Raw genomic sequence first — 26,524 nt, forward strand, 5'->3', positions numbered from 1 at the left:
AGTGTGAAGACATATTGAAGCGTTATTAACGAGCCACATGAGGATGAATGTGTTAATTCACAACAGCAAAACGAATCAGTTTTAAATTATAATTCTGACTTTTACAGAAATATTGTATTTGAAGAAAAAATATCCAACTCTGACAAAAATAAAAAGTTACAAATAAAATGCTGTTTGTTTTGAATCTGTTGAGCGTCCACTGCTAACACGAGCTAAAGAAAGCGACCGTTAACCGCCATATCGCACCTTAAATTGTACTGAGGATCATAATATTATAATCTGGGGAGCCAGTTTACAAACAGCTCAATCTCTACAAGCGACGACTTGATGACAGTTCAAATGACGACGCGTTAACTCGGGAGTTTTGTTAGAAACTTAGCTGCATCAGCTGGGAAGACAACCAGCTAGCTAGCTAACTCACCGAGGCTAGCTAGTCAACAAGGTTAGCTCGAGTTCGTGCTTTCGGAGAGGAGCTCGTGCTTTTGTGTCGAGCTCATGGCCGAGCGACCATGTGGGGAAACATGTTACCCAACAGATGTAGAAGCAGCGTCAATCACAGCTTTACGAAATAATCCCCATCGCTGAGCCAACTCACCCTAACGACACACCGTCCATCCTCACGGACACAACGGCAGGCATGAGCTCGGCGCGGCTACACAGAGATCGTGTGTTGACGTGAGGACTCACTGCGTACTTTAAAAGAGAAGAAGTTATCAGAATTGATTTATTGTGTTATCTTTAAAAAAAAAAAAACATGACCACCAGGTAAGTCCTAGCAGGTTAAGCCGTACATTGTTTTAATTAGACTAACAAGGTTTGATGCTGCAAATGGATGTTTTATTTGGTCTGGGCATTTTCTACTTTGTGAGACAGATCAAGAAGGTGGATCAGTTATTAAATCTTTACACTGGTTGATCTGGTTACATATACTTCTCTTGGTGTTTAGCACTGTGTGTTTTAATAACAACTTCCCTGATATTCTGCTACACTCCAGCCTGTCATTTGGGATAGGAATGCTTACTGTCAAAACTAAACATGGGAAAGCATCATTCAGTTGTTATCCACAGCATATCTGGATCTAACTCAATGTGAGTCAACTCTAATTGTTTTGTGTGATACATTTTTAATGACACCACTCATTCAATGCAGGCATGTTAATGATACAGATTAACTATGGTGTGAACTTCCTCTATTCCACCCCGTTATTTGTAATCAAGGCCCCTTATTTATGTTAAATGCAATGTTATTTATCTTACATTGGTTTAAACAATTCCTTTATATTTCTCTCCTAGAGTATGTTGTCATAACAGCACTGCGTTATTGAAAGGTGCTATACAAATGACATGGCTTTGCCTTGTAGAAGTCTTTGGTGTGATTAGAACAAGTTTGACTACAGAAAGTCTTGCTCCAGAAAGCGAGGTTTTCGCAACCAAGAAAGTGTCAGAGTGAGACCTCCTTTTCACTCTACTTGTCTCTGCTGCCAGTTCAGTTTCTTGTCGGCGTACTTTAAAAAATAAATCTCCGACAAGATTTAAAAACAAAACAAAAAAATGTATGGTTGCAGTTAAGCATCCCAGCTGCTCTATAAATCTATTCGATGATATTTGGAAGATGACACATGAAACGCTGAGCCCAGAAATAATGGTGAATCAAGTGAGGCTCAGCTTTCTTAAAATGACTGCACGTGATCGGGTTTCTGAAGGTGAACTCTACCCCATTCCCCAAAGAAACTAGTCATGGTGAAAGTGAAAACGGCAATACATTTACCCCCTAATTTAAACATGTTCATAAAAGCAACTGAAGATTCAAGGATACAGCACTAAATAAGAAAAATCTTTTATTTTGAAAAACATACAAATCAGTATATTTAACACTGCGTCCATGTGGGCAATGGTCAATAGATTTGGATTTCAATCCTGGATTGAGAGCATTTTCTTATGAATTTACATTCTTTAAAAATAAAAACCTTGCCATTTGTGGCACAAATCAGCTATAAACTACCGCTTTCGGTTCACACGAGTTATTCTACCATGTAAATCCTTGCCGGTGTAAAATGGCCGATGAAATGAGGATGCATGCTTTGACATGCGTGCATTTACAGGGAATACTCCCTCCTGGCGGCAGTTTTATGATCTTCACAGGGTTACAAAAGGGCAGATTATTCAAGTGATGATAAAGATGCATCAAAACTTTTCCCAACTTTCACAAAGATGATTTGAAATGTAACCCACACAATATGAATCAAGAGTGAGAGATTTGATAGAGTTTCAAAACATTAAAAACTTTAATAAAAGCAGAATCAAACATAAGGGTGAACTGAACACATGGATTTCAAAAACAGTTTAATCTAAACAAAAGCCTGTAATGGGACGGGTGGAAAATGTAAATTTACAGATAACAAAAACAGTCCGTGACATTTCTCTCCAAAAAAAACAAAAACACTTTGTCACGATAGTGTTTAGGATCAAGAAACTCGAGCGATAGAGTCCCATGCTTCCCGACACTGCCGCCAACATCACTTAAAACCCTGAGTTCATGATGCAAAAATAACAGACACATCTGGCTGGTTTGCAAGACAAACAAACTCAATTCCGAGTTGAGAAAGCAGTGACTGAAATTGATTACGGTTTTACAAATGGTTCAAAGAAAGTATCCCCCCTTTCCCTACATAACAAAAAGTACAATTCAACAATTCCCAATTCTTAGTAGTTAAGTCCATATTGTGTGGAATAAGAGGACAGATGGGGTCCGGGTTAGGGGGGAGCCAGGATCCAGGACAGTCTCATTCATTCCGTGTGGGTGATGGGCACTGCTCCTTTGACTGAACTCAACAAAGACCCCTCACCCGGGCGTGTGTAATGTGTGTGTGCGTGCGTGTGTGTGTGTGTGTAAATTCAAGTTCGCTGTAAATCAGAATTTACCCAATGAACATCACAAAAACTTGAGGGGTGGTGGGGGCTCTAATAGCCACCGCTGAATCCACCACCGCCGCCTCCTCGGCCATAGCCGCCTCCACCGCCGCCTCTGTTGTACGGAGCTGGGCTCCGGTAGGAATAGTTGCCCCCCTTCACTGCACCATAGCTGGATTGCTGCTGTCCGTAGCCGTCCCCAAAGCCACCGTTACTGTACCCACCCCCCATCTGGTTGTCGTAGGCTGCCTCTTCGTACCCTCCATATCCACCGTATCCTCCGGCGCCTCCGTAACCCCCGCCGCCGCCGCCGTAACCTTCTCCGCCACCGTAGCCGCCTCCATAGCCTCCGCCGTAGCCGTCGGCTTCTCCGCCGCCGTAGTAGCCGCCGCCGCCGCCTCTTGGGCCGCCATAGCTCTGCATCCCCCTTCCGCGACCTCTCCCGCCGCGCCCGCCATTGGACATCTCCTGCTTAGTCAGGGCCTTCTTCACCTCCACCTTATTCCCGCTGATGGTATGGTACTTGGTAAGCACCGCTTTGGTGGCGGAGTCGTTGTCCTCGAAAAAGACAAAGCCGAAGCCGCGCTTCCTGCCGGTCTGCTTGTCTGAGATGATCTCGGCCTTCTCCACCACGCCGAACTGGGAGAAGTACTCGGTCAGGTTGTCGGCCTCGATGTGGTCTTTCACGCCGCCGACGAAAATCTTTTTAACGTTGGCGAGGATGTCCGGGTTGTTGGCGTCTTCTCGCGCTATGGCCCTTTTCAATTCCACGTCGTGGCCTTCGACGACATGTGGGTTAGCCGCCATTGCTGCGTCGGCCTCCTGCGGAGTCGAGTAGGTGATAAAGCCGAAACAGCGGGACCGGCCGAGCGCTTGGTTCATGACCACAACGCAGTCGTTGAGCGTGCCGAACTGCTCGAAATACTTGCGTACGCCATCTTCTGTGGTCTCCACGTTCAGTCCTCCGACAAACAGCTTGCAAAGTTTGGTAGACATGATTGAATCTCTTCAGTGGATGGTATGCCGATAGCGTCCGTCTTCTTCTTCAATGAGCAACGTCAGGGCGGGCCGTTTGACACATACTGCCTCCGTAAGACGTATCCGCCGCTGATTGGTCATCTTGAAAAAGTCACCGCTCCCATTGGCTCACAGGCGAATCGAGCTGCTGCTGCCTTCAAGGGGTGTCGGAAATCTGACGTTTAATTGCTGGGGAGAGAGGGAAGTGTGAATGTCAACCTTTGTGGTCGTACGTTGTGCTCTAGTAGTACAATTAAAAAACACATTAATAAAGCGATGTCCAGATTCATTACCCTGTTTTTATATAATTGTTACTTTACAACCACCAAACACAGCATTGAATACAGTCATCCTGCTTTTATCATGATAACGCTCCAAAGCTCTTTAAACACACCGTAATTTTTCTACATAACGAAATTATGATTTTAGAATTAAGAGTATCCATTAAAAATGCAAGTTGAAGGGTATCCTAACGTAATTCGTAATATGTATGTATGTGTTGCCTAGACAGTGGCATAATCTAACTAATTGAGGCTTTGAATAAGAACATATATGTAATATAAATATATGGTATTGTTTCATTTAAATGCAGACAAAGACTGACGAAGGAAATTGTCCAGTCCAAATGTTAACATAATGTCCTCGGGCTATTTATGTATTGCTTCAGAATAGAGAAAAGTGGTTTCACAGGCCTTTTACCCTTATCAATACTACACTATAGACTAAAGAAAGAGCAAACACTGAGCCAACAACAAATAAAGCATGACTAAGTTTTTGTTTTTTGATGAACCAGGTTTTTTTCTTCATGTGTGTTAAACATGTGCTACTCAGTGGCTGTGAACAGAATAGCTGTCTTTATTGTTAGTAAATGTGACTGATCACTGCTTGGCATTTTAGGTCTGGGCTTTTAAGATGTTAAATCCAGTTCACTTATTGTGATCTGATCACTCTGAGAAGTCAAATATCACAAATGATTTACCATATGTACACAATATAACATACTGTCTTTAGTCAAAACTCCCTAAAAAAAGCGTTAACGTAACAAATTGAAGAGTACAGAGGACGGCTTCAACTTTAACATAATGTCCTCTTAATAGTCGTTTAGTCTGAGATAACTGCTCACACTGGTCGAAGCAAAAATTAAAAATGAAGCACCAACACACTGAGCAAACATAATTTAGAATATACATTTATATTTGAATAGTGCTGACCCACTTCAGCCTCAAAGGGCTTAGTGTATGGTTGAGGTAAGCTGAAGTCAGTCAGTCATTTCACAGTAAGTGAAATTTAGCTCAGACCCCTCCCCCCCACCAAGCTGCTGGCACACAGAGCTCCTCCAATAAAGATTAACGCATGCTGCAACATGCCCTCGTTCTGAGCCAGTACTAGCTGTACTAGCTACCACTAACCGATTCTGCAGCTTTGTTTTTGACACAAATCGTTTCCAGGAAATGCTGCAGTATCGTTTTTGGAGGGGAAATTTAACTCGTAAAAAGATCAAGTTTTTTCTTATTTGTTTCAAATTGAATGCTGCAGGTGCTCCTTATCGTTGGTGCCTGACTCCCAATTCTAATTCTACTAAATTAAAAAGGCACTCTGGAGTTTCAGACTTCTAGTAGATCAAGCAGGGTTTCTTTTATTGGAGGGTCAGTTTTCCTGCCAATGGTTTCAGACTTCCACTGACCTACAGTTGAGCCAACAAAGGCAAGCTGGTAAACATAGATAAAAACAATGCAGGATTTTAGGCATATATAAAAAAAAATGCTTTGAAAAAGCACACAATGCTGTTTGATGACTTAACACTAAAACAGGAGAACTGCACGACTCATTAAAAAGGTCAAAAATACTTCTGCATATATATACATATTGCAGTGCAAACAACATGTAATGTATGCTATAAATGGGACAAATGAAGATGATGCCCATCAAAAGAATCTTTACCAATCTCTTCGTCTCAATCGAAATGCAAAAGTTATGACCTTGCCACAGTCCAAAACGGTCACTTATAACCACCAAAGATTTTAAGGATTGAACACAGTACTCCAAAGTCCTGAAACTGCACTCCCATCAGAAGACTTTTTAGGAGTCTGGTTGGATGAAACATGAGTATAGCCACCAACGGGAGATCTGAGACTTCACCAGCTCTACAAACCTTATCCATTTAATGACCATCAGCTCACAACCTCAGTTTGACCCCTTCCTGACGGGCATCATCACGGGAGACATGCAAACCAAACTATCCTCCATGTAAATAAGTAACATAACAACTCTTGGTGTATAAAAATATATAATTTATTGTAGATTCATAAAAAGCACGGCCAACATGACAGGTTTTCTTTTCCTATGGGATGATCAGAATTCGTGAAGCGCCATTACTCCTAAAAAGAGGTAAGAGAACAAAAGTACAATTCACACTCCGGTCGCCATGTCAAGAAGTTACATAGTATTTGTTACATAAAATAAGTTGTCACACTACATCTCTTGAATCGTCGAAGTACATCAGACAGGACTTGCAGAAGGAATGTACTTTCCTCCAATTTTATAAAACTGAGGGATTACTTCTGTAATTTACATTTGTTTTAAGGTTGTGCTTGTATCAAATATCCTTCCAGTCAAGACATGAAATAATCAAAATGCCAGTTTGATTTTCAAAACCTCTCATTGCAGTGGTTTTGTTCTTACAATCTTGTCACTGCTGCTAAATTGAGGAAGCAAGATTTCTGTCAGATGTATCATTTGTTCATCAAGAGTTTATTGTTGAGCTCTATATGGTTACTTCAGCTCAATACATAAAAACAAAAATAGAAAAGCTGAACATTACATTTGTCTTTATCTGTGTGGGCATGATTTAGAGCAGAAGTATTGATCTTTGCTGTTCAATTACCAGCACACCTTAACAAAATAAAGCACCACACAGACCATACTAACAGTTGTACATTTACCACAAGGTATAGAAGACAAAACGTCAAAGCCTTACAGTGCACCAGATTATTGGTCTACCACCGTCTTCGGGGGGGGGGGGGGGGGGGGGGGGGAATGCATCTTTTCTAAATGGTGGGTAATCATAGAGCATAACACTGTATTTGTAATTACAAAAGTGAGGCTTGAATTTCACAGTTAAGGACTGTAATATACAAAGGTCATGCCAACTTCTGACCAACTTACACGTGTTCTGCAACGTCTTATTAATGTAAAGGTCAGTTCAATTTGCAGCCTTTTCCACGTCTCTAGTTACAAGTATCGGGCAGCAGAGGAGTAAACTGCAGTATTTAGTTTCTTACTGCAAACATCCTGTGAGCCAACAGACCTTCTGAAAATAGTAAGTTGAATAGACAATTGTTTTTATTGGTAGAGTTGTTCAATAACATTGCCAACTGAGGAGGCTTGAGGTTTACGGTCAATATCTTGCACATCAAGGCCTCCACTGCCTGACGGAGTTACTGTAAGAAACACATGGAGCTGTGTGAACACTGGACTTTCCATCAGTGTGCCTAGTAACAAGTCTGCAGACAAATTACATCTAACACAGGTGTACGTTTAGCCTCTGGGCTCTTTGTATTATATTGGACGTCACATGCAGAACGGCAGTTAATGCCCTTCCCATTTAATTAACCCGTACTACAGAAGGTGGAAAGAAAATACCTGTAAATATGCGATGTTGCATTTACCTGCGCTACTGCTTTCTTAATATTGAAAAATACAACCATTTTGTGACCAACATCAAAACATAGAAAAACAATACATTTTGAAATCCACAGTGCCCAGAAGTGCAAACTATTTCTCCCAGGTCATCTACAGCACTTGAGTAAGATCAAAGAATGAAAACAGAATACTTTAAAATCATATAAAATTCATAATGTTTAATACATAATACTTTAACCTCCAAACAGGCATTTAAAAGTAATCACTCGAAACGTCGTCACAGGTCCAGCATACTAGTCGGTGCTGGTCATTGGGAAAACATCTGATTGCACTGGGGCACTGTGTGTTCAAAACTCCATCTAAAACCGTTAAGAATAAAAAACCCCATGAGTCTTTCAAACACTGGACAATCCTTTGTGAAAACTGACTTCACCTGAGGGGGAGAAGGCACAACCGCACTCCGGTACCCCCCGGCCGACGTGGAGACACACCCCATCGCTTTCGGGGGTGATGTCCTCGTGCCCAGGTTACCGTAGCAACCTGGAGAAGATGGGAGAGAAACAGAGTGAGAAACTGGACAAAGCAAGGTTTTCTGGAAGAGACACCAATTTACGCGTTCCATTAGTTCATTTAATGGTGGAACAAAATTTGGGTCCCCTTCCACCCACTTAAAGTTAAAGACCAAATCAAGTAACCCCCCTTATTTGGTTGTTATTTTAAGATTAGCTATATAAGACGCATTGAGCTATGATTATAGTGTCAGTTACGTTGTTTAAGCTTAAATAATAATGGCACACTTGTGCACCATCGCAAAGATATTCCATACATTGTTGACCAACACAGAGTGAAGACAGGTTGATTTACATACCTAGTTTGCTGGATGTGGATATCCTAAAGAGATATTTCAGACTCCTATCACAATCGACCCCAGGTAATCAACAGGGTCCTGATGTAGCCTACAAACAAACTGCTACGGCTATTATGGCTGGGAAAGCATACTGGAATACGAGTAAGAACACCTAATAGGAAGTAGGAATAATCAAAAGATAAATATCAGAGCCCTCATGCCCACATATAAAATACGTATTCAAATAAATAAGGAAAAAGTCATATTAGCAACCACATAAGTTTAAAACAAGGTCAAACCCTACAAAGCCTACATGCAATGGCTGTGGGTAGACTACAGTGATTTGGTTACCATTTCACCCACCTGAGTGTAAGGGAATAAACTGGGACACCATGTAACTAAAGACCAAGATGATGGCACTTATAAAACCTGTGGATAAACTTGAGTCTGGTTAAATAAGTAAAATAACTAAGCTAAGTGGTATAACGTTTTATTTAAAATGAACATACATAAGCATACCAAAGTGTTTTAACAGTAGGTTGTGTTCTCCAGACATGAAAGTATACAATATACATTAGATATTGCTACAGGTAATGAGAAATGAACAATAATACTGAAACTATTACTATGAGTGAGGAGAGTTTAAGTACAGTGTGGGGGAGGAAACAAGGAAACTGGATCCTGCAGTGTCACGTTCCCGCCTTTGCCGAGTGACCAAAGTAAGATACAAGTTGATGTTATAGTATAACAAGCTATGAAACCAAGACCACAAAACATGCTTTCTCATCCTCATACATTGAAATCACACTACGTTTTACTCCAGAAAAACAAAAACGAACCTTAAATTGCTTAAAATGCAAAATATTAGGATAAATCAGCAAAAACAATCCTACATCGAAATTTGCAAAAAGAAACAACGTGAACGCAAATAAAAAATATTCAACTCTAAACGACAACTACACGCGTTTTGCGTGGGGTAACGTTACATAATAAAAAAAGATCGCCGTTTTTTTTATTCTTCATTGTTTAAATGTGTCCTAGTTGAACGGCAACATCTGCTCGTTATTATCAGGTTTTTTCTGGGAAGTGACCTTCCTACCTGTTTGGGTTTTTGAGGTCTGGTGATTAGGGGGTGTCTCAGTGTCCGGTTTCTGCCATTGTTGGATTTCACGGCAGACGACCCGTTTTTTGAATTAGATTTTTGACGTCCAAATCATGGCTGGAGGGCAGGTGATGTTCGTGTGTCGATGGTCATTTTTAGTAGCCACCGCCGTATCCGCCCCCCCGTGGGTAGCCGCCGCCACCGCCTCCTCCACCTCCTCTATTGTAGGGTGCTGTGCTCCTCTGCTGGCCGAAGGGAGGCCCTTTCATTGGGCCGTAGCCGGAGGAATGCTGGCCGTAGCCGCTGCCAAAATCGTTGTAGCCGTTTCCGTAGCTTTGTTGTTGGTCCCCGTAACCACCGCCATATGGAGCGCCATACCCCCCGTATCCACCGCCGCCGCCACCACCACCGTTGTAGCCTCCGCCATTTCCGTAGCCTCCGCCGTAGCCTGTGCAGTAGCTTTCCCTGCCGTAGCCATTTTGATTTCCCCTCATGCCCCTGCCTCTGCCTCCTCTGGGCGCCATGCCGGTTCTGTTGGCCGCCTGCATCTCCTGCTTCGTCAGGGCTTTCTTCACTTCGACCTTGTGTCCGTTGACCGTGTGGAACTTCACCACGACCGCCTTGTCGGCCGCGTCGTTATCGGTGAAGTAAACAAAGCCGAAGCCTCGCTTCTTCCCGGTTTCCTTCTCCGAGATCACTTCGGCCTTCTCGATCTCACCGTACTGCGAAAAGTATTCGCTCAGGTGCTCCTCTTCGATGTCGTCCTTCAAACCGCCGACGAAGATCTTCTTCACCTTCGCGAGGGCCTCTGGCTTGTTGGCGTCTTCTCTAGCCACGGCGCGCTTCACCTCGACCGCGTTGCCGTCGACGGTGTGAGGCCTAGCCGCCATTGCTGCGTCAGCCTCCTCCGGCGAAGAGTAGGTGACGAAGCCGAAACAGCGGGACCGCTGCAGCTGCTTGTTCACGACGACGACGCAGTCGGTGAGAGAGCCGTACTGCTCGAAGTGCTTGCGCAGGCCATCGTCGTCGGTGTCCACGTTTAGGCCGCCGACGAAAAGTTTGCAAAGCTGGTCAGTCATTGTTGAATAACTACACGTTGCTCTGGGTTAGAAGATGTGCTAATCTTAAAATGGTGGAAGGGGATGAACGCAGCTGAATTTATACCGAACGCGCTGTGACGTCAGACCAGCTTGATCTTCGGTAACGCCTCTTCCCGTCCGCTGCTCTTTCAATTGAGGGACAAAAGACAACAGATGTTCTGTTAAAATGTATAAAACGACTGAATTAAACTTACTATAAATATAAAAGTTAACAATGACATGAATGAAGAAAAAAAAGCGCAGATCGTTGCAGGACGGTTTATGTGTCACATGGTGTCAAACTGCATCGATCGAATGCTGTCGTGCTGATATTTATTAATGCGAATAAAAAGATAAACACAAAGCTACATTTAGGAACTGCAAGAGATGAAGCTCCCCAAATCAAACGGCCGAGTTAATCAAATTATCTTCTTGCTCATAATTAGTAAGTAAAATAAATGAAATGTACTACTGTACTACAAAAGTATTCTTCATCATTATCAGCCATAGCAGCCTTGTTAGTGCAAGTGGTCCATAGCCTCACGGGCTTGTAGTAAAATGGGTTAAAAATATTACAGTTTATAGCAGTGATTGCAAAGGCAAAATAAAAAAAGCTTCTGCCAATTCAACACCTCTTACTCGTTTAAACATCTAGAGCCAAAACACTGCCCTTCTGTAATAATTAAAGTCAATCAATATGCAATTCATTGATAACCAATATTTACATTTGGGGGTTTGATGGTCCCTTTTAATGTCAAGGTACTTGTATAGTCTGGGGTGTTAGGCTGTTGGGGTCAAATGAAACAATTTGGAGATAAACTAGTATTGGGCATTTTTCCCCATTTTCCTAATGTTTTTGACAGGATAGTGAATTCTTGAATTTACAGAATGCTCAATAGCAGAAATAATTGATAATTTCTTGCAACCTCCCCCCAAAAAGTAAATTGTCATGCAAGAGCACACTAAACAACCTCTCTGGAGGCCAATTCATTATCTCTGGAGCAACACTGAATATGCACTTTGGTGACATCACACAAAATCAAGGTTTAGTTTTTTTTTAGTGGGTTCTGGAAAGAGCAGTGAAAGCCCACAAAATCAATTGTATTGCCAAATATTATCAAATGTGTCTATTTTTGTTTTTCCCTGCGTATGTATTTAAGTGAGCAACACTACAGTATACCTGTAAACATGCTTTTCAACTGCTAGACCTAAAACAAATGCCTACACAGAGCGGTGACCTCTTCCAACCACAGCGATGTAGTTTCAGGTGAAAGTCACAACACTTGGTCTCATTTCCATGTCAACAGAATTGCAGTGAATCGTTAATCTCGTCACACCTACCTGGGTTTATAGGGATGTTAATGTTGGAGCCCACGCAGCAAAGTGGACACGGCAAATAATGAAACACTGAAATCAAAGTTCACGGAAATCTTTATGAGGCATACTGCTCACGAAACAATCCCTTTATCTATTCTACCGACACAAATACACAGGACAGTCTGTGTCATTACAGATACAGTTCCAAATCATTTATGGACACAAATGAGGCAACTTTTGGTTTGTCAAGAAACAACAGATGGAAAGAAATTAATGACCACAGATTGATCATGTCTTAACATAAAACTGCATTTTTTTGGACCACTTCGTGTGGCTCTTTGATGTTACATTTTCACAATTTAAGGGCCAGTTGTTTTTAGTGAAGTCAAAATGTGTGAACATCTTAATCTAATCAAAGTCATAGAGGATGAGTGATGTTTTCAGATGGCCAAAAGTTTACCCTCGAGAGAACAAAAACAGGATTGTTCAAGCAACCGCCTAGTCGAGGTTTTGATCCTGCCTGTTTTTAAAATAAAGGCAAGTACTGTATGCATGTAACTCAGTATAGTGTTATCAGTTGGTGTACCTCTATGCTACGTAAACCCCGTAGAGTAGACTTCAACAATCGCCGAGCCTAAGACTGTAAAAATACCAGCACCGCCTTTCTCTTTATTGTCTTCTTCATTGGTGGAAAAATTGTAATAAAATCAAAACTATTTGAGAAATGTTTAATTAAATAAAAAGTAGACAGGGCTTCATCTTTAAAACAGAAAAAATATCCATAATTCACTGATATGTACTTTCGTTTAGTTGAAGAAAAAAATAGAAAAATTGGAAAACTGCAAATGGCAAACCTCAAACACGAAAAGGGAAGACAATTTGTTCAATAAAAAGAAGAAAAAAAACACATCCAAGATGGTTGTCTTGTTTGAATATTGCGTAAATTTCATTATGGAAGTAAATACACCACAATTATTATCATTACTAGCGTCCTTAAAGATGAGAAGTTTTACTGAACAACCAGCTAACTTGAGGATACTGTTGGCTATATCAGGTTTACAACACCCAAGAAAAGACTTGTTCAGTTCACAGAGCATCTTGGCAAAAGGATGATCTTCATTGTCGTTACTTGTCCCCAAAACCCCCGAATTTAAAACGAGGATGATCGATTCCTAACTAATATTTACATTTGAAAAGGAGCTAACCTGTGGCCCAAATCAGGCTCCGTTTTCAAGACCAAGGGGGGATGAAATGCAAAAGATAGGCAGTTTAAAACAGGAGGCTTTTAACATATACCTCCCCAAACCGCCCACCAAAAACATGGCTAGAAGACAAAGGATGTCAACCGCATGCGTCACAGAATGAAATGCTACCACATGACCAGGAGGTCAGCCATGTTTGCCTTTAAAAAAGGCCCAAAACTCATGTGTCAATCTGGTTAATGGAGTGAGTTAACACAGTCCTGCACATGTTTTTTCAGGAACAAAGGAACACCACTAGTGAAAAGTCAAAGTAACCTCAACAGGTTTTTATTTGTTTTAATAAAATCAAATAACTACCTAGCAGTTTCTCCAGTTGTTAGATAATGACAATGTTGAAAGTCCCTGTGCTTGAATAGATCAGATCAATCAACTTCTTGTTCTTTAGCCCCATCTAAAACCAGTCTCTAAGGAGAGGATCCCAGTTTCTGTGTAAAATGGGATGGGGAAGAGAACTGGCAAACTTGCACTGATCATGTTTTGGGAGGAGGGGGTTGTGGGAAATGCCGGGTGTGTCTGTTAGGGGGGCGGGGGACTGGATCACAGCTCCACAGGTGGCTCTCTCAGTAGGCCCGGTCACAGGTGATGAACGACGCGGCCGTATTCAAGCATGTTAATACTCAGACGGGTCATCTGAGTGATCACATGATGTAGACCTTCTCAGCCTGAGAGAAGTTGAAGACTTCTTTGGTTCTGGGACACACCACTTTGTCATCTTGGCGGATGGACAGAAGGGACTGAAAGAGATAATAAGCAGGGGATAATAAATTAGACGGAATAACAAACATTTATACAACTTTTTCTTTCTTCCGTACTGCATTTTGAAAGTGCTTATACAGAGGCAGAAATAGCTTTAGCTCATGATGCTAGTACTTTTGGATGTAGTTCATCTTGTTTACTCACATTGTAGCCGTAGACGTATCCATTAGGCAGCATCATTGGAGGGTTGTTTTCATTCATAACCTCCCCAGAGATCTTACAGACTAGTCTGGAGTTGGCGCAGTGGGCCATGGGTAGCGGTTGGGCCAACTTGTTGAGGGATTTACTGCACACTGGGCAGTCTGGGTTCTTCGAGGTACCATCCTCCTTGTAGCACTGACTGGAAGAGGCATGGAGGTTAAGGAACATAAGTGAGATCATTACTCGATGTTATTATGGGTTTCACAGCAGAGATCATCAGTTGAAGGAATAATCCACTCACAAAGGTTGTATTTTATAGCCTATTAGGTATTGTATTTTCCCTTTCCTTAAACAGAGCGAGCAAAGAGAAGAGGGGTACAAGTTATGTGTGCTCAAGACTCCATTTAATAAGGCTTAAACTAACTGGAGCCACACATTGTTTAAATCTTCAGTACATTTTCACAACAAAAATAAATCAACAGAAACTAGTTTGACTGAGGAGATGAAAAGAAAAGAGCAGAGGCCACTTATTATGAAAATAAAACATGGTAGGATACGGCGTCTTGATGGCAGACAGACCGGCCTGTAGGGTGATCGTGAACACAGAGTTGTTTCCCAACTGGTGCAGTCTGTAGTTGTCATATCGGAACTGCTGGATCAGCATCTTCCAGCGGGCTGGATCCAAAAGATCCTGACGGCACAGACAGAACAAGAGTTTTACACCGACAGCCAGGCAAAGGCAGACTTCAGACCCAATACTGAGAATGCACATACAGCGAGGTGCAGACCAGTCACACAACTCAACACCAACATGCTACTTTGTTTCCTATACAAACAATGTTTATTCCGTAAAACGTGTTTTAACTACATTGCAGCCACTGGGGTGATGTAAACACACAACAGACACTAGACAAGTAATCATTGTTCTGTAACCAGAATGTTCGATCCCAGGAGCAAAATGTGAAGTGTTGCCCTTGAGAGGTTGTTTCAGCAGTCCTCCGGAAACAACAACATCAGGGTAGTTTGTGATTGTAGACTCCTCCGGACGCCGGGTATAATGTCCTACAACATCACGATAAAGGCAATGGAGACTAGAATCTATTCTAGTCTCCATGGGCAAATGGTTTTAACAACCTGAATAGCTAATTTTGTCGAACTTAATTAAGTGACAGCTACTGGCTTTAAGCAACAGTGCCAACGATTTGATTGAGCCTGATTTAATTCATCAGTGACTTTGTTTTTGCACTTGGGTAAAGGGAAGTGAGGGATTTGTTTCCACAGAATGAGTGATAACTGATCGGGAGTTCAACATTGACAAAATCCACTGTGATGATAATTTAGCCGTTAATGAAGACAGAGATGCTCATTTCTGTTTCTGTCACGCTGGCTCTATAAGCTGTAAAAATGTTGTCACAGTAGCTTGGCTTGGTCTAACCTCTCTGCTCGCAGAAAAAGGCAAAATGCTTTTTGAGATGAAGCATTGTTGTTGTGGTGCCATGATACAAGTCTGTTTCGCAGAGGAAGTTTAAAAATAACACTGCTATTGAAAGCAGCCATTAAGTTAAAAGTAGCTCAAGGGGGAGTTGAGTTCATTTTTTAGAAGGAAACAGAGGCCCTCTAGTGGCTGTGATGTTGCTCTACCACTGTCTCCACTTGGTCTCCATAGAGTTCCACACTTGAATTAATTTCATTGCTACATTATTAGTAATATGAATAAAGTTGATGCCAGTGAACAAGTATCTGTTATGTTTCTAATTCATCGGTCATTACATTAACGATGTTCATCATGATGAGCCCTGAGTGTAAACAGAGCTGCATTTAATGACATCACGCGTGTCCGTTGAGATGAACAAATAAGTGGAATGATGCGTCTCAGCTTTGTCACCGATGACATTGGCATTCCCATGTGTGAAGGTTTGTGTGAATTAGCTCAAATGAGTATACCCTAATATAGAAAAGACAATGCGTGTGTAAAATGGGCGTGATCAAATACGATTTTATGTACATATTTATACCAGGAAAGACTTAAGGTTTCACCTTGTATGGGGAGATGTGTGTATCTGATGGGAAGGCCAGCATGCCCATCACTTGCCGAACCTCATCCAACTGTCCACCCTCCGCTTGGCTGAAATGCTTCCTTGCATGTCTGAGATACACAGAGACACACCAGAAGATCATCAGTGGGTGACATATTTGTTTTATTGGCTTCAATTAATGTTAAAATAAGGCAAAAAATGCCATTAAGCGCATGTATGTGTGTGTGTGTGTGTTACCTGACTGCATCCATGCGTTTGTTTTGTCTGATGAGCTCAATGAACTCCTGGATTCTCAGACTGAACTCAAGACAACTCTGCCAAAGAAAAAGACAGACGATGCCAGTAAGTCAAAACCACTGAAGTGCTGCCAAACACTCATAGTTTTCATTTTGCCCTTCATGAACCTTTAGAGCAGAGCAGGCAGAAAACTGATCCCTTTCATAAAACTCCTGCAGCGCTGGTAGATTCTCAAGATGCCTTCCCATCTTTTTACTACCCAAATGGATTTTTGGAACAGCTGGTAGAGGTTATAAGGAGCAGTTGGGACTAAAATGGATCTTCATTTGGCCGTGAACTGGAGCTAAACGAGAAATTTATCAAATTCTGTCACAAAGCATCTTCCCTAACGTCTCAGCATCTCAAACTTGGGCAAACCATACAAACAGTCTGCCCTCTATGCAGTACAAGGTTGACTCACAGTAGCAGCTAACTGGGAAGCCAATTATGTTTTGCCGGAGGTCTGCGCCAAGTACGTTTTGGTTTAACAGGATACGTTTCGGATTAACACGGTAACAGAGTAATTACATCTTAACAGGTCTGTTTGAGTACAAACAGTGCTACATTGCTGATTATAGTTCAGAAATATGCAATATACAAAACCCAGTAAAAATGTGTTCTTAATCCCATTAAGTTACTTTTGGCTTTGAGTATTTGTCTCAATTTAAATCATTTTGATCGATGAGGTGTAATCTGACTTGTGTAAATGAGCTACCTTCATCTTGCGTAGGCGGGACTTATTGTCATGGCACCAGGCTAGGCAAGTGGCCGTCTCCTGCCTCTCCAGAGACTCCTCCACCTCCTTAGCTGTGAGAAACATCTCAATGTTGACCAGGTCCTAAAAATAAAGTGGTTGTATTGATGGAGAAGAAGGGCATCAGAAGAACAAACGAACTTGGTTGTCCACAGCAGCACAGATTCAGAAATTCATTAAAAAGCACAAATATTCAGGTAACATAATCTCTCTCAAAAACACACGCACACACGGTCAGTAACAGAGTCAGCGAGTCTTTTAGTTTGGTCCCAATGCTTTGAGATGCCACATACTATATGAACTCAAAGAACTCATGAGTCTTCTGAATTACCTTGAGACTAAATGGATCATTGACACACAGACAATTACCTCTATACCGCTCTGTCTGGCCAGTTTAACAGCTGTGTTGTAATAGCCGCAGCGCAGCAGATGTTCCACCATCATTCGGTCCATGCGTTTCTTCTTCCACAGGTTGACTGAAGCCGGCTGGTCGCTGCTGTGCTCCTTCAAGTGCTCAATGCGACGCTTACACAGCTTGGCACTCTCGTCCTCCGCTTGGATGGACTCTGCAGCCTGCAAGGAGGGCACGCACAAGAACGATTGAGATATCTACACAAAGTTGAACATGCATCGTGAAGAAAAACTTTCAAATTGACGGGCAACAAGTATCCATTCTGCTGCATTTCCTGAAAGTAGGAGCTCAAGTTTTCTTGATGTAATTAAGCAAACTGAAATCGTATTACATTTATAATATGTAACAAAGCTAATTTTAAAAACAGGGAGAAACATTATAAATCTTTTACACTGCTGATTACGGAATATTATAGAAAAAAAAAAAAAAAAAATCACAAGAAAACTCTTTCTCAAGTGACACAGAAGTAAGTAAACAGTGATTGAATTGTACGGTACGTTATTGCATTCCTATGTGCACTGTTCAATGCACACCATCATTTTAGATTGGGCTTCAAAATAAATGTGCATTGTCTTCATTAATTCTCATTTAACTCTCCTTCTCAGATTTCATTCTTGACTTTTGGACTTCTACCTGAGGGACCAACATATTTGGAGAGTAAGGACAACCGCGCCCACTAGCAAACCAGCGTAGAATCTAGTTTGGCCCAGCTTTCAACACTATTACTACATGGTGTATATGTCACAAAGTATCTGCTGAACAACATGTTGGCACAAAGGGAAAAAAAACTGAATGGCAGAAGTGTGTTTTGATCACTTGCCGTCTGTCATTTTAGAAAGGCTTGATAGAAGTACCAGCCAGGCCGCATTCCACCGCTGACAAACACAATCCACATAAAGAAAACCGCAGCCACAATAATGTGCTTTTGTCAACCCGGGGCGAGTAATGCGGCGTTTTGACAGTTCGCTCTAGCTGAAGGGAGATTGTGTTTGTAGACGAGATACTGCTGGTGGAGTAAGTACCAGGGTCAATCATTTTAGTACAGTAGAAAAACCCGGTCCTAAAGTCTAGTATCAACAGAGTAAATGTAGTATCAACAGAGTAAACCGACATAATCATTGTGAGGAACCTTCCACATACCATTGCTGTGTTAAACCAACTTTCTGTTGGATTTTCTCTGTAATCACTACTGTATTCAAGAGCAGCCCTCTAAAAACAGGAATAATGGCAGCGAGACCTCAATTTTAAAATTAGTCAATTATTTAGAAATCATAAACACAAACCAAGCAATAACACAGAGGCTGCATTTGTCAAAAGGCTCCATTATCCAACCAATTGTAAATAAACTAAAAGAGAAAGGTGAAGAAGAGATTCAAGTGTTTTAGGGTTTTGTTTCCATTTCTGTGTACATTGTTAGACTGATGTGAAAATAATCTAAAAACACCACTCAATTCTATTCAACATGAAAACATTTTCTATTTGTTCTGCTTTGGTGTGCAGATGGCCGCCCGGAAGTGTCATCATTGTGGCAAAGATGTAGGCAGTCGGTGGCTTAAAATAAATAAACTCCAAGGATTGTGTATGTTTTGTGTGAACCCAAGATTCATGGCTTTTACTGGACAACAAATTATAATCTATACATAAAAACACTTCTGAGAGTCAGTAGAGAGGAAATTGCTGTGTGAAAGTGTGTGCACGTGCACATCTGTATCCCTGACCTTCCTCTTCAGGGCACTGAGTTTCTCCACCACACCATCCAGCAGTGACACTACGGAGTCGACCACTGGGAAGCTGCTCAGCGTCTTCTCCAACTCTGCCACAACCATTGTCACGTGACTCGTCTCCCGGTCGATGTTCTTCTGAGCCGCCCTGAAGCGTTTGTTCAGAGTCTCGTACGGCACCTGCAACGACAACACAATTAATTAATTTAACACGGCAGTTAAATGTAAGTAGTTTGTATAGATATTAGTCTAGTAAGGGCTAAAAAAACAACAACACACAAACTAGGAATGAACAGCCAACTCGAATAAATACTGATAAGCCTTTGCTCTGCAAAGACTCTTTAAAAAAATGTCACCGGCAGTCACAATCCGCAGTGGGCTGCACAAGGCTCTGTGAAGTAAGTCTTCTAGAAGCCTGTTTGCATGATATTTATACAGCAAGAACTCCTCAACCGAAACAAGGAAGCAGATAACTGGTCACTACTTCTTCAGACTGCAACAACCGTGTCCTCCTACAGCTACATTTAATTTAAAACGGTATTCTGTTAGTAACGATGTGTTCCTTTGGTTCATCTTTAATCTGTACTGTACCAACTTGAAGCAACATGATCCACATAAGCACATTTGAGTTAAAAGTTCAATATATATATATATATATCTCTTTTTTTATGAGAAGGCTTCTGGCTTTGTAACTGACTTTAATATTGAATAATTTGCCTATTCCTATTTTTGACAAACTATAATGCATTATAAAGAAGCTTCTCTGTGTTGTTTTACCATTATGAGCCGAAAAATTATGCTTTTCCAACATGAACTGAATTCAGTTTGAACTAATATTTGGCCCAAATAAACGTAGAAGAAAAGTCTTTTTTTTTTTTGAATTGTGGCATCTACTAAAAGAAAACCTCAACTTGATCACAGTGAGGGCAGAAAATTATCTGAATCCAACGAAAACTAAAGAGTATTATCTAAGATCAAAGCAAACGGCGCAATGCCTTTCCCCCTGTTATCACAACACGAGGTGACTTCACAGATACCTGGGAACCAGATTAATTTGACTATTGTGGTTCCTTCGCTGAGATATTGCATAAAGAAAACACAAAAGAAGCGCTTTGATCCATTACAGGATTTTATTTCTTTCAAGTTTATTTCACAGGTCACTAACGGAGAGGATAACTATGCAAGCGTGCCCTATGATTCAGAAATCTGCGTGTACTAAAGAACAGTTTAGTATGCACTAGTAAATATTAATTAGTGTCCAGTTGACAGAAACAGGGGTCTTATTCTGCTCTGGTATGTGTAAGGCCACTGTATGAGATGGAAAAGATGAAAAAAAGCACAGGCTTTACGTCAGTCTCCAGAATTGTATTCCCCCTGAGGGATCAGGGTTTGCTCCTGATTTAGAGAGGGGTGTGTAATCATCTGCATCTACAGTAGATGCTGATGATTATAGCAAGATGAGAAAGACAAATCAATTCATAAAATATGCATACAATTCCCAGTGTATGCAAACAAACAAGGATAGCTGGATTGGATCTGATATTCGATACCATTATTTTACTAAACAACAATTCAGTACACTTATGTATGTAGTTATTCATTACATTGTGTTCTCCAAAGTTAGGAGAGAATTGTCTGATGTTGCCATACACATAAAACAATGATCCCAGTCACTTCCACAAAGTGAGGCGTGCCGCTTATTAATTAAAACACACGTATCAGATTGATAATCAGTATCAGCCACGACCCAAAGCCCAGGTATCGGGACTGAAAAAGTTGGGTCCATGCATCCCCCATGTATAAAAGTGAAATCCATGCACATATACAGTTATTTCTCCGGTATTTCAGTCACTGGATAATCCAAAACAGGCATTTGAACCTGGATATTTTATCCTCGAAGATGTTTCTCATGAATTTCCAGGATATGTACTACATGTATCACAACATATACAGCTTTAGATTCTGGCTCTTTGCCCGTGTTAGTTAGACAGTTTGAACAAATATTATATTTTTGAATATAATTGGCTACTAGATCTTACATGTGGGATTACTCTTTCCCATACAACCGTGGTTTACTTGACATGTAAATCAGTCATGAACATATTTCAGACAGCTAAGGCTGACACTGTGGGTCAGGATTTGTTGGGAGGCGGCTCCAGAGAAAGCTACAAGCCCACTACATGCACAACAATATTAATGATAATCAGAATAACTAGAATAATTAAACAGTTTAGGTGATTTTAGCATGTCTGAAAGATTTTTAACGTACCTTGAATACAGACACATTTCACTGGGATGGGCCTGTACTTTCAGGTCAGGTTAACAAACCACTGGTCACAAAGCCTTTTTCATGGATGCACGTAAGTGAGTTAAAAATGACCATTTTCTTTAAGAAGGCTTGAGGTACACCTTGCTTTGATTGAAAATATCCAAATATATAAAACCAATAAGCACATAATCCCCAACACATAGCAGATTGTGTTGGTAATGCAGAATAGCAGATTTCTCTGTGTCAGTGTCAGGCAACATTGCTATTTTATCATTCAGGCTCAACATGTAATCAACATGGCTCTTCCCCCAGCTGAAGACTCCCATTTGATACCAATTATAACCATCACTCCTGTCTTAAAATGGTGCCCATCATCCTTTTACTGCAGCATCCAAGCAAAGACAAGACATATCCCCAAACCAAAACCACAGCCGTGCCTTTTCCCCCTCTCTGAACACGGGTGGACTCAACATCGCCAACGACACGTATATACATCTTCATCATGACAACCCCCCCATGCAATTAGTTATCAACACAAAACCGCTGTCGATACATCGCTACTCACAAAACGTGCTTTTCACACGACGCCGCCGAAGCACAGGAGCAGCTCGGGCTCGTTTCAGCTCGTCATTTAGCGGCGGTGTCGCAGTAACGTTATGTGGAATGGAGGAGCGGCGCGTGTGTGCGGCAGCGGGCTGTGATTTCTCTCGCTGGCCATTTTGAAGTGCAAGAGAGGCAGCAGCGGCAATCTGATGACACTGCGCTAACTCGCGGGACTGATCCTCTGCCTGACAGCGAGGCGTTACAGGGATCCCTCTCCTCTACTTCTCCTCCCCCACTTCCAGTGATTTCAGCCGATCCATCTTCCGGCCAGCTAGAATGTGCATGCTCGCCGTTACGTTATCTGGCCGGCTATTCATCTTTTTGCGACGATTCAAAAAGGTGGCCACTGTTGGTTTTCAGCACAGCGAGCTTGGCTAGCAGGCCACTCATGCCGGCCAGCCACCTCTCTGGGATGTTAAACCACGTTGTGACATGTTTTGTCAGAGGGGCATGGGGGTATTTGACCGTTTAATAAAAATGTATAGCACCCTTTAACCGAAGTATACTCATCGTTAGGCTGTGTGCTCAGGTCAGCACTGCCGTTACATTCGTCCACACACAGAAACACACATAAGCCACAAAACGGTCGCTAAGAAACGTTAAATTAACGGACATAACGTGCGGTCGCGTTCACTGACACGCCAGAAGTCAGGTCAAGGGACCATTTTGTCATAAACGGGCTTAATGGTACACTTAAGCTAACAGCTCTTAGGCCTTCGACTGACTTGACGTCAGTAATAAGTACAATTAAGGGCAGAATACAGCCAGCTAAGTAGCCACCAGCTATGTTTGTATTGATCAAACTGCTTTATTCGTAATGTGGCATGTCAAACACAGGTAGTTAGGACGCTGCTATCTGGCTAAACTGACCCAGCTAACGTTAGCCTCCCTGTCAAGTGCGCTGCTCTCGCTACCAAATTGACTAATAATCCCCATTTTCCGAATAACGTCAAACGCATCGTGTATTGTGGACACACCAGAATCGTTGGGGAATTAATATAAGAGAGTTGCAGCTTTCGTTTACCTTCAGGGTGGGATATTCTTGGACTTTGAGAGCCATCGACAGTTGAGATGCTGTCTCTTGCACCGCCATCTTGGTTTTTCTGGTTTTCTTGTGGTTGTTTGTGTTTTTTTTTCAGAATGGCCTCAGTGCTCACTACCGCCACCTGGCGGCACGGTGTCGGCACTGACTGTGTGAGAAACTTTGATGAAGACAGGCTTTTTCTTATGTGAAGCAGTAAATCCTGGTTTTAAAGCGATATTAAGAATGTTATTTATTCAATGTAAGAGTTGCAGGCAAAACATTACAAACCACAAAATGCAATTATCAGCTGTAGTGGATTTCTCATTCACATCACACGCTCTTCAAGAACACATTTCACAAGCAGTTTGCCCAGTTGTCAATTCCTAGGAATTGAATTTCCATTTTTTGCTGACCACTTCATGCACCACCTGTCCACACTGGCTCATGAATTTAATTCCTGTTACTATTTTCTGTTATTTGTATTTTAGTTTGTGTCTGCTTCCATGTGTGTAAAGGGTCATTGGATACCCTGAAAGGCTCAATACAAATGTAAGATATCATCATTATCATTAAACAATGCAGTCCAGACTGTTAAATGTTACTGTAATTAAACCCAAGACTGCAGTAAATAATGAACAAGTTAAAGCATCTTGAAACATGTGTTCTTGTATTCCTTGGGGCTGCATTTGCACCACAATCAGAAGTGAGTTTGAGCTGTATCAATAATTACATTTATAAAGGGAACTTTATTTTAAGACCAGATTCCTGTTGTCTCATACAACACATATGTCAGATCAGCTGCCAAAACCAGAAACAATGGACAATGGTGACAAGTGGTGTAACGTTGAATCCATTATTTATTTATTTGAATCATAGAAAATGAATCTCCAACTTTGCGAACTAATAATCACATATAAATTGTTTGAAGTCATTGATGAGTAAAGCATGACTGAGGATTAAAATAACTATTGAAGTCACCTTGGAATCCAAGAAATTGTGATCAGTGATTTTTCATTATTTTCTGACATTTCATGATTTAAAAAACAAATTGGGATGAATTGATTACTCAAATATCAATTGATAATGAAAATATATTGTTCGTTGCAGTCCTTATGTAGTCCACAGGTCCAGTTACTCACATCCAAACATCCTAATGATTCAAATAACTAGAGATTAAAGTCAATAAAATATCATTTGTATGCGGAATTGCATGGTTAATAGAGGATTATCTTGTTTTATTTTATGGTTAGAGTAGGGCTCATTTTTGACACGCTGATAGTCCATATTAGAAATTAAAAACAGGATATTTTTGAGATGTCAGAATTCAAATATCTGTGTAGGAAAAGTCTGACATTAATGGGGATGAGGAATCCGGAATTCTTTGTCCATTTTGACAGCAACCTTTAATAAAGTGTAAAACGTAGAATAGGAATTATAGTTTTCTAGTCAACCATCTGTAGTCTGTACCTTTTTCATTACATAAAAATAATGACAGATGTTGTAAAACAAATATTATTTTATGTAAAGTATAGGTTACAGGCAATTAGTACAACCAGTGAATCCCCCCTACAGCCGTTCCATATCATGGCCACATGTCTTTTGCTGTGTGAGTGAGAGAATACGCCCCCCCGCCCCCACAGGCTGGTGAACATATTGCTATTGGCTGCTGTCCAGTGCTGCGCTGTGCTCATTGGCTGGCACAAGCTCTAATGGCTTACAATTGGCCCATTATCTACTGCATGCCCCACCCCCACCCAGCGCAGGAACAAAGTGGAACAGTGGACACACAGAGAGGAAGGTGATGCAAGGTTTGTGATGTATTTTTGGCCCCAATATCGAGTGCTTCCTGTGTGTAGCATGTGTGTAGTATGTATGACTGTGTGCAAGTGTCTATGTGTATACCATCGTGTGTGTCTATGTGATAGCAGCGGCTGTGCTTACAGCTGGGCTCTTCACTGTGTTCTGGTTTTGAGGAGACATAACTCTGTGCCAAGACAAATAATGGGGGAAATGACTCTGTGCATGTGTGTACTTACTGTATAAAGGCTGGCTTGTGTGTGGCTGTATGAATATGAGCGATTATCTTTGTTGAAAGGAGGATGGGTATTTCTGCATCTTTTATGATGGATTTCAGTGGTTGTTGAATGTTGGTGAAATGTATTGAATCTGGAAAGAAGCTATTTGTCTAGCTATTAGACTGAAAATAAAACATACACACATAACATCTAATTACATCTATAATAAAGCCTTACCCTGATGTTGAAATATCATATCTAATCACACATTTTGTAATTGTTTTTTTATTAAAGCGTACTTCACTTTAATAATAATAATAAAAAAATTAGTACCAGATGCTGAATTGTTTCCTTATTTTAAGACTTTGTCAACTGTGTATTTGAAAGCAACACATTGCCTTGTAACTGCTTCCTCAAATGTAATAATGTTCTGCCTTTCTTGGTCTTAAAAGAGAATTAATGAAATCTCTTTGGGTTTTGGGCCGTTGGTCGGACAAATCAAATCTGAAGTCACCTTTGGGCCTTACAAACTTGTGAGGGGTGTTCTTCGTCATTTTATGACATTTAATACACCCAACAATTCATTGAGAAAGTATCCCATGGTTACTATGATGAAGTAAAAAACACTTTATATGAATGAGACACGGGGACTATGGTTGATATTGGATGCTGAATGTATTTAGTATTTGTATTGAGAGAGGTGACATCTTTCTAACTGTAGGAAAGTATCTCTAACATTCAGAGCTTACAATTTTCAAACTTTCTTTAAGCTCAATAATTCCTCTTCGTTTACTGCTTCTCCATCCCTTTCCGCCTCTCACCTCTCCTCTTCCTCCCTCTCTGACAACCTGTTCCTCCATTCATCTCTTTAGTTTCTGCCCTACCAATTCCACCTCCTTTGACTCTGCTCTTCCAGACATGGATTATATTCTTCAAGCCTCTGCTACCCATCTCCTCCTGTAGTAAATTCAATTGTTAGTTTGTGTGTGTGTACATGCTTGGTTACTTTTTTGTTTCTTCCCATTTGCGTTTTGGACCTGTACATCAGCATGTCAATGCATTTGTTTTGCATGCGACTGCTTCCGTGAGTGTGCATTTATGTCTCTGTCTCGTATCTCTGTACGTGTGCAGGCATGTGTCTCCGTAATCATGTGTGTAGCTCTGGGTGTAGCTGCCTGTCAGTCTTGATAAGGCCAGCGGTTGGGGAGGCGTTAGTCGGGGCTGCCGCTCACCTGGCCTCCGCTTGGTGGATCTGCTGAGAGGGAGCTGAGCCATTAGACACGCTGCAGTGACTACAGAGGGAGGGAGTGAGAAGGGGCGGGGTGGCGTGGGAGTGGAGATG

General features: G+C 41.4%; 3 protein-coding genes across 3 annotated transcripts; all 3 read right to left on the reverse strand.

Annotated features, from left to right (window-relative positions):
- Nucleotides 1–1,826: 1,826 nt before the first annotated feature.
- LOC306745807 (heterogeneous nuclear ribonucleoprotein A0-like) lies at nucleotides 1,827–9,537 on the reverse strand. Its single transcript, XM_079228648.1, has 3 exons — nucleotides 9,515–9,537; nucleotides 8,002–8,108; nucleotides 1,827–4,115 (listed from the first exon to the last, which is right to left on the reverse strand). The coding sequence occupies exon 3, from the start codon at nucleotides 3,903–3,905 to the stop codon at nucleotides 2,961–2,963; it is 945 nt and encodes a 314-aa protein (XP_079084774.1). The 5' UTR covers nucleotides 3,906–4,115; nucleotides 8,002–8,108; nucleotides 9,515–9,537; the 3' UTR covers nucleotides 1,827–2,960.
- On the reverse strand, nucleotides 6,197–10,629 carry LOC306745808 (heterogeneous nuclear ribonucleoprotein A0-like). The gene is made up of 3 exons (XM_079228649.1): nucleotides 9,515–10,629; nucleotides 8,002–8,108; nucleotides 6,197–6,304 (listed from the first exon to the last, which is right to left on the reverse strand). Exon 1 carries the CDS (start codon nucleotides 10,594–10,596, stop codon nucleotides 9,673–9,675), a length of 924 nt encoding a protein of 307 aa, XP_079084775.1. The 5' UTR covers nucleotides 10,597–10,629; the 3' UTR covers nucleotides 6,197–6,304; nucleotides 8,002–8,108; nucleotides 9,515–9,672.
- A 1,435-nt stretch (nucleotides 10,630–12,064) lies between these two features.
- On the reverse strand, nucleotides 12,065–23,270 carry maea (macrophage erythroblast attacher, E3 ubiquitin ligase). The gene is made up of 9 exons (XM_079228925.1): nucleotides 23,168–23,270; nucleotides 19,269–19,451; nucleotides 17,508–17,711; nucleotides 17,100–17,222; nucleotides 16,346–16,422; nucleotides 16,110–16,218; nucleotides 14,630–14,763; nucleotides 14,076–14,271; nucleotides 12,065–13,909 (listed from the first exon to the last, which is right to left on the reverse strand). The coding sequence occupies exons 1-9, from the start codon at nucleotides 23,234–23,236 to the stop codon at nucleotides 13,814–13,816; spliced, it is 1,191 nt and encodes a 396-aa protein (XP_079085051.1). The 5' UTR covers nucleotides 23,237–23,270; the 3' UTR covers nucleotides 12,065–13,813.
- Between the last annotated feature and the right edge of the window lie 3,254 nt (nucleotides 23,271–26,524).

This window comes from Taurulus bubalis, assembly GCF_910589615.1.
Source record: "Taurulus bubalis genome assembly, chromosome: 13".
Classification (NCBI taxonomy): domain Eukaryota; kingdom Metazoa; phylum Chordata; class Actinopteri; order Perciformes; family Cottidae; genus Taurulus; species Taurulus bubalis.

Bases quoted from the DNA above. Each gene is read 5' to 3' on its own strand.
- LOC306745808 (XM_079228649.1), bottom strand. From the start codon at position 10,596: ATGACTGACCAGCTTTGCAAACTTTTCGTCGGCGGCCTAAACGTGGAC.
- LOC306745807 (XM_079228648.1), bottom strand. From the start codon at position 3,905: ATGTCTACCAAACTTTGCAAGCTGTTTGTCGGAGGACTGAACGTGGAG.
- maea (XM_079228925.1), bottom strand. From the start codon at position 23,236: ATGGCGGTGCAAGAGACAGCATCTCAACTGTCGATGGCTCTCAAAGTC. The intron at 16,219-16,345 runs GTAACACACACA...TGTGTATCTCAG, and splicing joins AAACGCATGGATGCAGTCAG to ACATGCAAGGAAGCATTTCA. The intron at 14,272-14,629 runs GTATCCTACCAT...TGCCTCTTCCAG, and splicing joins CTGTCTGCCATCAAGACGCC to TCAGTGCTACAAGGAGGATG.